This window comes from Garra rufa, chromosome 18 (assembly GCF_049309525.1).
Source record: "Garra rufa chromosome 18, GarRuf1.0, whole genome shotgun sequence".
Lineage (NCBI taxonomy): Eukaryota > Metazoa > Chordata > Actinopteri > Cypriniformes > Cyprinidae > Garra > Garra rufa.
In genome coordinates, this window is record NC_133378.1 from 43,609,664 (window position 1) to 43,621,973 (window position 12,310).

General features: G+C 38.4%; 1 protein-coding gene across 1 annotated transcript in view; it reads right to left on the reverse strand.

Moving 5' to 3' along the window:
• Window positions 1-6,324: 6,324 nt before the first annotated feature.
• The window catches only part of LOC141290719 (coronin-2B-like), an 11,922-nt gene continuing 5,936 nt past the window's right edge, over window positions 6,325-12,310 (reverse strand). Inside the window, exons 2-9 of the mRNA XM_073822810.1 lie at window positions 12,034-12,201; window positions 11,844-11,960; window positions 10,510-10,614; window positions 10,294-10,390; window positions 10,106-10,218; window positions 8,401-8,494; window positions 6,521-6,720; window positions 6,325-6,450 (exon numbers count right to left, since the gene is read on the reverse strand). Coding sequence (XP_073678911.1) covers window positions 6,325-6,450; window positions 6,521-6,720; window positions 8,401-8,494; window positions 10,106-10,218; window positions 10,294-10,390; window positions 10,510-10,614; window positions 11,844-11,960; window positions 12,034-12,201 — 1,020 coding nt within the window. The remainder of the gene's footprint in view (window positions 6,451-6,520; window positions 6,721-8,400; window positions 8,495-10,105; window positions 10,219-10,293; window positions 10,391-10,509; window positions 10,615-11,843; window positions 11,961-12,033; window positions 12,202-12,310) is intronic.

Here is a 12,310-nt window from a genome sequence, read left to right on the forward strand (position 1 = left end):
AAATATCATATCGTGGACTTCATATTGCGATATTATCGCATCGTGAGATTTTGATATCATTACATCCCTAGATTCTACCATTCTGCCCTCCAAAGGCAAAGCACAGTAACTACATTTGGTCAAAATTAAGTTAAGGCTTAAAATGGACTTTGTGACAACTGTTTTGTCTCGTGGCAAAGTCTCCTGGTTCAATCGTGTCCCGTTTCAGAGATGAGGAGAGTGAACTTTATGAACTTTAAAGGCATTTTTCTCAGTTTCAGTGTTCAGCGTAGTTACTGCACTTTGCCTTTGGAGGGCAGCATTATAACTGCTCTGTTTTCCAGCATCTTCTGCACATTCGAGCTCTTCCCAGTAGTGTTTGCATGATCGTGAGATCATCTGTTCACACTGAGAATGAATGAGCGACTAAAGCACAACTATCAGAAGAGCTGCAAACACTCAAGTTTACTGATCATCATGGTATTAAGAATCAAGTGAATATAAACATTCAGTGCAGGATTTTGATTCAGTAAAGGGGGTGTAAACTTATGACCAACTGTGTTTATATCCCACCCCACAATCACAAGCAACACAGAACAAATTATATTAGAAACTCAAGATATTTTACATTGTGTCATGATGATAAAACACTCACATTACAGTAGCATGACAAAAATACTGATCTATTATTTGGATATTTTTTAAACGGTTTTGTATTTTTGGTTTATTTTTTGTGGTATTTATACAGTTAAAAGTGATTTACTTGTTTAGTCTTTTGATTCTGGGGTGATGCTCGTTTTAGAATGAACACGCTAGCTGTTAGAGAGGTCAAACCGCGACACGCCGGCGTTTGGCTCGAGCACAAGAGCGAGGCTTCCATGTGAGAATCACACGGCCTTCAGAAGGACAAGCACTTTGATGTGTCCCAACTTCCTGTTTCAATAGGAAACACGTCACCACAGGAAAACAACTGTGGGCAGCTATGAAAATGAACTGCACTGACTGCTAACGAGAAACCCACACACGCCGTCTAGTACTGTGACAAACCACTGAAACGCTTTAAAAAGCAACAGGAAGTTTACAGAACAGTACAGATTTCCTCAGAAAGAAGCGACGGAGATGAGTCGGACACGGTTCAGTAGCGTTTACAGTCCTCCTCAGGGTATCAAGGTCAAAGGTCAAGCTTTGATTGGCACTGCCACCTTTAAACCAAACAGCAGGAGACGCCACGTACGTCTACCCAGAATGCACCGCGGCCGACGGCTCTGGTTCTCCGCTAGTCTTCCACGCAACAAAGCGCTTATGCACCGCTGGACACAACAGTTAGCATGTTCAGAGAAATTCTATCGCAATTCTATTTTCTATCTTCGTTTGATGTGACACTGTGAGGAGCGACGAAATCAAGCGAGTTTACAATCAATCAATCAATCAATCAATCAATCAATCAGAAACTGTAGAAACCAGCCAATTTAAAAAAAAAATTCTGCGAGATACAATCGATCATTGATGAATCCATCGCTTTTACTTCCTTGTGTGTTTAACTTAACCCTTATGTAGTCTTTGGGGTATTTCTGACCCCAAATGACATTTGCTAAAATTTAATTTTTTTTTCCTTTGTTCAAATGAGACTTCATACATCGGTCAACACTATCTTGATCTACAAATAAAAAAAAAAATGGAATGATATCTTGATTTTATGTTAGTGTGAAAAAAAATGTCACATTCGTGGTCTTTGGAGACCCCAGGCAACAAAATGCAATTTTGTAACAAAATAATAGTTAAAAAATATATACATATTTTCCTGTTTATTAATGTTTTTACTCCACATTTCTGCAGTTTTCTGAGAATTTATTTAAATTTTATTTAAATTAGATATTTTTTAAATTTATATAAATTAACAAATAAATATTTTTTTATAGGTTTTTATACAAAAAATTTTTTTATGTAAAATTCACTTTATAAAAGACCCATGTCTAACTTTCATAACATGGATCATTTCACATGGTTTAGTGTAAGTGAAATCCAGGTTAAAAAGTAAAAAAATTAATTTTACCACTAGATGGCTGCAGAGATCCATTATTGTTATTTGCTGTTTGACCAACTGAAAGATATCTTTTCACACGTTTTTTTCAGTTGAGTTCATTTCTACATATTATGAAATACACGGGACACACAGGAATACATTTGTGAGACGGTAAAACTGCTCTCTTATAATTTGTCAAGTAAAAAAAAATGTGCTGTTTCTGCATTCTTATGTTCATGTTGTACTGCTACTCAATATGAAATAGAGCTGATTTGTTTCAGTACAAAAAATGATTATAATTTTTATTGTTAGAACTGTGATTTCATAATATGTAGCTATGAACTCAACTGAAAAAAACTTGTGAAAAGATATCTTTCAGGTGGTCAAACAGCAAATAGCATATAGTGGAGCACTGCAGCCATCTAGTGGTAAAAGTGATTTTTTTTAACTTTTAAAACTGGATTTTCCAAGAGATGGGCAAAAAATCTTACATTAAACCATGTGAAATGATCCATGTTATCCCCATGAATGAAAGTTAGACATGTGGGTCTTTTATAAAGTGAATTTTACATAAAAAAGCAGTTTTTGTATAAAAACCCATTTAAAAAAATATTTATTTATTAATTTATATATATTTAAAAAACAAATGTGGAGTAAAAACTTTAATAAACAGAGAAATATTTTTTATTATTTTTTTTAACTATTATTTTGTTACAAAATTGCTTTTGTTTCCTGTGGTGAAAAAGGACCCCGGAAACCCCGAGTGTGATTTGAAAATGAGGACCACATAAGGGTTAAATTGAGCTGTTCTCAGATCATATATTACGATCCAGCAAGAGCAGAGAGGAAGAGGAGTTAGAGTCGCTGCGGGAGAAAAGCCTCTTGCTGATTCACAGCTGAGCACATCAGACGCCTTTCTGTAAGTGCATGAATCCATTTGATTTGATTTCTGCTGTTTGTGAATGAGCAATAACAGCCATCCAGAGCAGTAGATAGTAGTAGGACACAATCACTGTACTGTACTCATGATCATGGACCAATCAGGACTGTCTGTTAGTGATCGTTTAGTGTTACGGGCCGTGAGTCGTTTAATAAAGTTTTTTAAATATAAAAGCGTGCTTGCTTGTTTCTAACTTTATCTTTGACCCTTGTGACAGAACTTTCTACTGCTAAAGCATATGGCGATATGGTGTTGTGAGTATTTAAGACATGCTGCTGCTGCACAAATAGCATAAAATAACCCATAGCAGATCTATACAGGTGGAGCTGGGGAAGGTGGAGGGTTTCAGAGGATCTCTAGAAGCGCACTGCGAAATGCCCAAGTGAATGCTACCTATTTAAATGTACGGTGCCTTGCAAAAGTATTCATACCCCCACATCAATCTACATCTCATACTCCACAATGACAAAGCATTTAGTGTATAGAAAACACACTAAATACACGTCTTTTTTTCATTAAAAAAACAGTTGCTGCATTTCCATTACCCCTTTAATTGTGCAAAATGAAATTGCAAATTTAAAATATGCCTAATGGAAACGCACCAATTGCGCAAAAATTCCCATATATCGCAGAAAAGTTCTTACGCTTGCATGAGGTGGTCTTTTAGGTAATTCAAAAAAGGAATATATACAGTATATATACACTATCGTAAAACAGCAATGGGAATTTTTTTTCACATTTACAGGTCACATTTGATTAAATATAACAAAAATCCTACAAAAATCCGTTGCCGTGACTTATCACGAGAGGGAAAAATGACATTTTAGTCGCATGACTTGGGTTAATGGAAATGGCGTCATTTGGCAATACTTTTTAATCAACATTTATAAAATATCAGCAAAGTTTTGCGCAAATCTGTAATGGAAACGAGCCTAGTGCTATGTAAACAAACTGACATTTAAAGGGTTAAAAGCTCTAAAATGATTTTTTGAAAGTTATGATAAGGATTGGTATCGCTAGAAATGTATGTCAGGGTCATTCCGTGTCAGCTCAACCGGAGGCTCTAATATTTTTTCTGAGGAAAGATAGATATGCATAGAGATGAAAGCAAAAATATTAAATGTCATGGATGAATATTTACTGAGTAATCCAGTATTTTGTAGAGGGAGGTCAAATGGCAATTTTACCTGAGATTTAGAGTCAGGGGGGTAAAAATGACTTCAGAAAGATGGCAGCATCATTATTATGTTATTTTTACACAGAGATTGGTTTGTCTATTAGTCAAATCTGTTGACTTTAGCAGTCTTTGTTGCATTATGTGCCAATGGTGACCATTCAAAAATGGGGAAACAGCACTTTTCAAGTTTTTACTTTAAGTTTGCATGCCTCTAACTCAAGAAGTTTTAAAGATGTCTTAATGTCCTTTTAGATATTGGGTCTTTAGAAACTCTTCTTTTGGCATCTGAATTTTTTAAGGCCCTGTATGATTTGGTTCCAGAGATATTGGAATTTCAATATGGCTCCAGGAACAAATCATTAAATTGTACACATTTTCAGTGGTTAGAAACCAAATGTGGGTCAGTTTGAAAAAATATGATGCTTCATCTTTTTTAAAGAGGAATGTCTGAAGAAGAAATAATGTTGAAGCTAGAGATCTTGTTTCCTTTAGTCAAAACAACTGCATTGAACACACCTGTCTGAGCCATAAATATTATTCTTCCAAAGTTTGCGTGTCCGTAACTCAAGAGGTATCAAAGATATCGCGAATATATTTCTTAATCTTGTTCGTAATGAACTTTTCTTTTGGAATCTTCATTTTCAAGGCCTTACATCATCCAGTCCCAGAGATATGAGGATCTCAATGAGGCTCCATGTCCATTGTTGAATGTTACCCATTTCAGTGGTCGAAAACCAAATGTTAGTCACTCTGTATCCAGCTGATACTGATTTTATTTAAAGAACAATGTCTGAAAAGTAAATAATTGTTAAGTTAGTGTTGTATCTTGTTTCCCTCCATCAAAACAATTGCATAGAACATTTTTTCTGAGTGATAAAAGTGCACTGAAATGGTCAAGAAATGGAAGAAGGGATTTTGTTCATTTTAAAAGCTTCTGAAACTACCAAGAATTTGACTGAAAATGGTAGGATAGTCAATTTGAACATAAAACTGCCCTGAGATCTCAAAATCTCTGGGATTTAACCATACAGGACCTTAAAAATGAAGATTCCAAAAGAAAAGTTTATTAAAAACTACAATCTAAAATCATATTGTGATATCTTTAATACTTCTTGAATATAGGCACGTGAACTTTAGAAAAATAATATTTATGGCACTCAAACAGGTATGTTCAATGCAGCTGTTTTGACAGAAAGAAATTAAATACATTTATAGTTTCAACATTATTTCTTCTTCAGACATTCCTCTTTAAAAGAAAAGCATCATCATATTTTTGCAAATTGACCCACATTTGGTTGTTGACCACTGAAAATGTGTACAATTTAACGATTTACCCCTGGAGCCATATTGAACTTCCAGTATCTCTGGAACTGAACCATGCAAGGCCTTAAAAATAAAGATGCCAAAAGGAAAGTTTTTTAAGACTCAAAATCTAAAAGGACATTAAGATATCTTTAAAACTTCTTGAGTTACAGGCATGCAAACTTTGGAGTAAAAACTTGAAAAGTGCTGTTTCCCCATTTTTGAATGGTCACCATTGGCACATAATGCAACAAAGATGGCTAAAGTCAACAGATTTGACTAATAGACAAACCAATCTTGGTGTAAAAATAACATAATAATGATGCTGCCATCTTTCTGAAGTCATTTTTAACCTCTTGTAATTTCAGGCGAAACTTGCCATTTTGACTTCCCTCTACAGAACAGTGGATTACTCAGTAAATATTCATCCATGACATTTAATATTTTGGCTTTCATCACTATACACGTCTATCTTTCCTCAGAAATCAAAAATTTAAGCCTGGGGTGTTTATGTAATTTGGTTTGACACAGAAAAAACAAGTATATTTAATATTTTAGACACAGACGTGTTTGTCCTCTGTGCAACAAGACCCATTCACACCAATAATGATAACTACACCAGCGTCCACATCGACACACAATACCATTCTGTTTATTATAAGCACTAAAGATTTGTCAAATCTCTGTCAAGCTCTGATTGGCTGTCAGAGTCAAACACACTCAAAGTGTAGTTTATCGTTATAGCTGTGTGTGGACAACTTGTATTGAGCCATAAAGGAATAATTCAGCCCAAAAATAAATCTCTGGAAACCTGTGTGAACTCTATTATGAATCATCATGAATCATTTTCACACAGTTGGCAGTCTGCATCATTCTGATGTTCTCCTCTGTGATTGGCTGTGGTCAGAAGGATGCTCTCATGTGGTTGCGTGTGTTGATGAGCTCCAGCTCCAGCTGTCGGATTCTCTGGTCTCTCTGCTTGAGCTGCTCCTGCAGAAGCTGAATCTCCTCTTGCTGGTGGAGCGGCACCTGCGAGTCACAACCAGAGCATTACCACTGACCTCTGACCCCTGAGAAAGCACACCAGCGAGCGTCTGACCTCCGTCTCTGGTGCTGAGGCTGTCAGACTGAAGCGTGACGAGATCCAGTCGTGGCTTTGAGTGTCGTCCTCCGTCCAGTCCCGCAGGTCAGCGATGAGGTCAGGAGGCTGTTCTGCATCCTGATTGGCTGATGTGTCTGTTTCAGTCGGGCAGGTGCGGAGGGCTTCAGCCGCGGGTCTCAGAGACATCAGCAGCGGCCCTACAGGAGCCAACCCACCAACAATCACTCCAAACATTTGCTTTTATTTCAGAATCTTTTTGTACTTAAGTGTGAGTAAATGATGACAGCAGATACTTAATTGTTTCTCATGTGCAGGTGCTCTGTCTATGTCCGGCACATAAAATGTTGATGCAAGTTGCTGATTTTGAAATAAATTACTCAAATTTTATCATCACGCAAAAATCAGAAAGCACAGCCATGTGTGTCTGGTTATGCTCAAACACTAAATATGTGACTCTGGAGCACAAAACCTGTCTTAAGTAGCACGGTATATTTGTAGCAATAGCCAACAATAAAATTAGGCCAAAAATCATTAGGATATTAAGTAAAGATCATGTTCCATGAAGATATTTAGTAAATTGCCTACCGTAAATATATCAAAACATAATATGCATAGCTCAGAACTTCATTTGGACAATTTAAGGGCGATTTTCCCAATATTCAGATTTTTTTGCACCCTCAGATTCCAGTTTTTCAAAAAGTTGTATTTCAGCCAAATATTGTATTATTAATTCAACGTTTAGATGATGTATAAATCTCAATTTCAAATAATGACCCTTATGACTGGTTTTGTGGTCCAGGGCCACATATAATGGTAGAATATGAAAAAACCAACCTAAGTTTCAAACACGGCAAAAAAAGGCTTACCTTACTTAGTATTTTTCTTAAATTAAAATGCATTTACTGGATAAGCAAAATTACATTAGGATATTTAATCCTGTTTCCAGAGGGGAAAACTAAATTAAGTGCAGTTTGCTTAAAATACATAAAATGATCTGCCAGTGAAGTAAATGTATTTTTATTTGATGTCTTTTTGTCCTTTTTTTATTTATTTATTTATTTTAGTTTTTTTCTTGTTATATTGTTGCTAGTATAATATTTATTTATGTTGATTATTTGTATTATTTGTGGTGGATGTGGCTTATGTTGTTGGATGTAACCTGTCTTGTTATGTACATAAAAAAAAAAATGAATTGCAATAAAGTAAAATACTCCTGATTTAAGAATATTTTACTTACCCCTCTGGCCGATAATTTTACTTGCATGTTTCCAGGGGGGAAAAACTAAATTAAGTGCAATTTACTTAAAACAAGACTAAATATCTTATGTCACTTTGCTTATCTAGTAAATGCATCTTAATTTAAGATTTTTTTGATAGTTTGACTAGAAACAAGACAAAAATACTAAGTAAGATAAGCCCTTTTTTGCAGTGAAAGGATGGACACCTGATGCCATTAACATTGACATTAACACAGGAAAAATGTGTTAATTTTAAAATTAAAGTAACTTTGGCCTATAAAACTTAATGTAATTGCCTAAATTAGATCTAGTGTTAATGAAAACTGCTCAAACACACAGTCTTTGTATTTACAGTTGAAAACATCACAGAATCACACAAGTGTAAAATGAACAAAGGTCAACGTTGTAAAGAATAACAAGCCTGATCCAGCGCTCAGATTTTTCAGAACCAAACAAACCAACTACGAACTGGCCAATGTGGATACCTAGTACCCAGAGTATGGATACTAGCTGTATATAATTAAAGAAAGAAATAATATAATTAAAGAAATTTGCCCAAAAAAGGAGGTTTGACTTCAGTAAAGCTTTATGGACTAAATGGTTTCTGAAACAAGGCTCTCAGTCATTTATCTGACTCACCTTTATTCTGTCCCATCAGCCACTCGTCTGCGGTCATGGCTGGCTCATTGGCTGCGGTCAAAGGATAAATGTCCTCTTGAAAAGCCTTAGACTGCTGTCAGAAACAAAACACACATCACAGACCTTCACAACCTTGTTATATTTTGGGAAAGCTACAGTTACACAGAAGCCACTCCCACACACAGGCTCCTCCTGCACATATGTGACCCTGGACCACAAAACCAGTCAGAAATGTTTTTTAAATGAATAAATAAGTTTTCCACTAATGTATGGTTTGTTAGGATAGGACAATATTTGGTCGAGATACTACTATTTGAAAATCTGGAATCTGAGTGCAAGAAAATCTAAATATTGAGAAAATCGCCTTTAAAGTTGTCCAAATGAAGTTCTTAGCAATGCATATTACTAATCAAAAATTCTCTTACATAAGGACTCCTCCCAAACAGACCCACCCACACACATTGGCTCCTCCCATACAAAAGGGCTCCTCCCACACAGAACGGCTCCTCCCATACATAAGGTCTTCTCCCATACAGTCCCCACCCACACGCATTGGCTCCTCCCACACAGGGCCACCAACACACATCGGCTCCTCCCATACATAAGCCCCACCCACACAAGCTCCTCCCATACATAAGCCCCACCCACACAAGCTCCTCCCATACATAAGTCCCACCCACACAGGCTCCTCCCATACATAAGGGCTCCTCCCACACAGAACAGCTCCTCCCATACAGCCCCCACCCACACGCATTGGCTCCTCCCACACAGGTCCACCAACACACATTGGCTCCTCCAATACATAAGCCCCACCCACACAGGCTCCTCCCACACACATTGGCTCCTCCCATACAAAAAGGGCTCCTCCCACACAGAACGGCTCCTCCCATACATAAGGTCTTCTCCCATACAGCCCCCACCCACAGCATTGGCTCCTCCCACACAGGTCCACCAACACACATTAGGTGTGTTCGAGCTCATGCTGCGCTGCGCAGACCGATCGGCGAGATTAGCCGAAAGCAGTCGGGGAGGAGCTGAAAACGGAGCCGTCAAGTCGGACACGTTGGGGATCTCGTTGCTTCCTCAAACATGGCAGATCACGTGGCGTTTGCCTACTTTAATGCAGCTGAATACTATAAGTGGTCTGTATGAAAAAAAAATGCAATAATAAACTTATGCACAAATCCAATATAAAGAATTTAAGGGAAAAAAAGATCAGTAAAAAGATCGTAAACTATTTACGAAATGGCATGCAAATTGATTTGTTATGCAATTATATGGATTGAAGCACAAAACACGTGTGATCATCGTCATGTGGTGAATGTGGCCAATCATGAGAAGCTGTGACGTCTTCACAGCCTGGTGCAGTCCCTTCTGAAATGCTGCGCTGGCTGAGCAAGCCGGCTGTTCTCGAAACGCTCTCGCGTTACTTTGATGCCACACGTGAACGTCACGTGGCGTCGGCGCCGGTTCAAGTCGGACAAAATTTCTAACCGTCATGCACTACTTCAAGTCAGCCGCCGATCGGTCTGCGCAGCGCCGCATGAAGTCAAACGCACCTATTGGCTCCTCCAATACATAAGCCCCACCCACACATGCTCCTCCCATCCATAAGGGCTCCTCCCACACACACACACACACACACATCGACTCCTCCCATACACATTGGCTCCTCCCCCTCAAACATTCTCAGTCACACTGTCACCTTGCGTGGCACACAGAAGCTGAGCGGCTCCAGCAGGTCTTTGACGGCCAGCAGTCGGTAGAATCTGAAGATCTCGCAGGCGCTGGTGTTCAGGCCGCGTTTGGGCATCACACCTAAACACAGGAAGCATTGACTCTCCAGCCTGAGCACAGCAGCTCACGCCAACATCACGCTATATGAGTGAGTACCCAAGCCTCTCTGAGGACACGGAGAGCGGTATTCAGACAGGAAGTGAACGTAGGGTTTCACCGCACTGACCGCGTAATAGCGAATGATGCCGTCGCCCTGCGACACAGATGGAGAGACTTTAGCTGACGTGAACACCTCACGGATCATCCCACAGAAAACACACATCTTCATTATATTCATGTGGCACACTGACACAGACAGACAATGTTCAACACCTTCCCAGCCAGATACAGCATGTGTGTGTCAGCGTCATAAAACGGGAAAATGACTCCTGAACCTCCATCCAGATCCTCCTCCAGTAACGGCTCAGACAGATCCTCCTACAGACACACACACCATATAGGTTTACACCCCCCTTTCAGAATCTGCAAAAGGTTAATAATTTTATTAAAATACAAGAAATCATACAAAATGCATGTTATTATTTATTTAGTACTGACCTGAATAAGATATTTCACATAAAAGATGTTTACATATAGTCCACAAGAGAAATACTGTATACTTCTTAATACTGTGTTGTTCCCTGAATGATCCACAGCTGTGTATTTTGTTTAGTGATAGTTGTTGCTGAGTCCCTTGTTTGTCCTGAACAGTTAAACTGTCTGCTGTTCTTCATAAAAATCCATTCTTTGGTTTTCCAGCATTGTTGTGTATTTGAACCCTTTCCAACAATGACTGTATGATTTTGAGATCCATCTTTTGACACTGAGGACAACTGAGGGACTCATATGCAACTATTACAGAAGGTTCAAACACTCACTGATGCTCCAGAAGGAAAAAACATGCATTAAAAATTTGAAGGTCAGGGTAAATTTAACTTATTTTTTCTTCTGGGAAACATGTAACTATCTTCTGTAGCTTCTAAAGGGCAGTACTAAATGAAAAAAAAAAATATGATATTTAAGCAAAATAAGAAAAAACTTACACATCTCCATTCTGTTCAAAAGTTTTCACCCCCGGCTTATAATGCATGTTTTTTCCTTCTGGAGCATCAGTGAGTGTTTGAAGCTTCTGTAATAGTTGCATATGAGTCCCTCAGTTGTCCTCAGTGTCAAAAGATGGATCTCAAAATCATACAGTCATTGTTGGAAAGGGTTCAAATACACAAAAATGCTGGAAAACCAAAGAATGGATTTTTCTGAAGAACAGCAGCAGTTTAACTGTTCAAGACAAACAAGGGACTCATCAACAACTATCAATAAACAAAAAAACACAGCTGTGGATCATTCAGGAAACAACACAGTATTAAACTGGGGGTAATTTTTATAAATTCAACTATTTTTTTTCTTTTGTGGACTATATGTAAACATCTTTTATGTGAAATATCTCATTCAGGTCAATACTAAATAAAAAACAGCATGCATTTTGTAAGATCCCTCTTATTTTAGTAAAATAATTAACATTTAGCAGATTCTGCAAGGTGTATGTAAACTTTTGACTTCAACTGTATAACACACCCGCTAAACACACGTGACGTGACGTGTGTGTGTGTGTGTGTGTGTGTGTGTGTGTGTGTGTGTGTGTATATGCATGAGTGTGTGTGTGTTACCAGATCCCACAGGACAAACTGTCTCTGGTTCCAGCAGGAGCTTCCTGTGGACACCAACATCTTCAGATCCCACAGGAACAACACCCTGAACACTTTATGAGAGCGACAGCCAGACTCCTGCATGACAGCAACAGTATGAAGCTCAGGCCCTATCATCAGTGATCATAAACACACACACACAAACACACACCTGCAGGACTCGTCCAGTCCGTGGTTCGATGATTCTGATTTTCTTGTCTTTGCAGGCCGTGGCAAACAGACTTCCGTCTGCATTAAAGCTCAGACACAGCACCAGCTCAGAGTGAGTGTTTATCACACACACCGGCACCTCAGCGGAGTCCAAACGCCACACCAGCACCTACAACACACAGAAAAATGATCTACATCCACTGCATCAGTACAGCCGCAGAGCATTGTGGGATTTCAGTGTGTGCAGTGCTTTGAATCTTGCCTTAACTATCATAAAG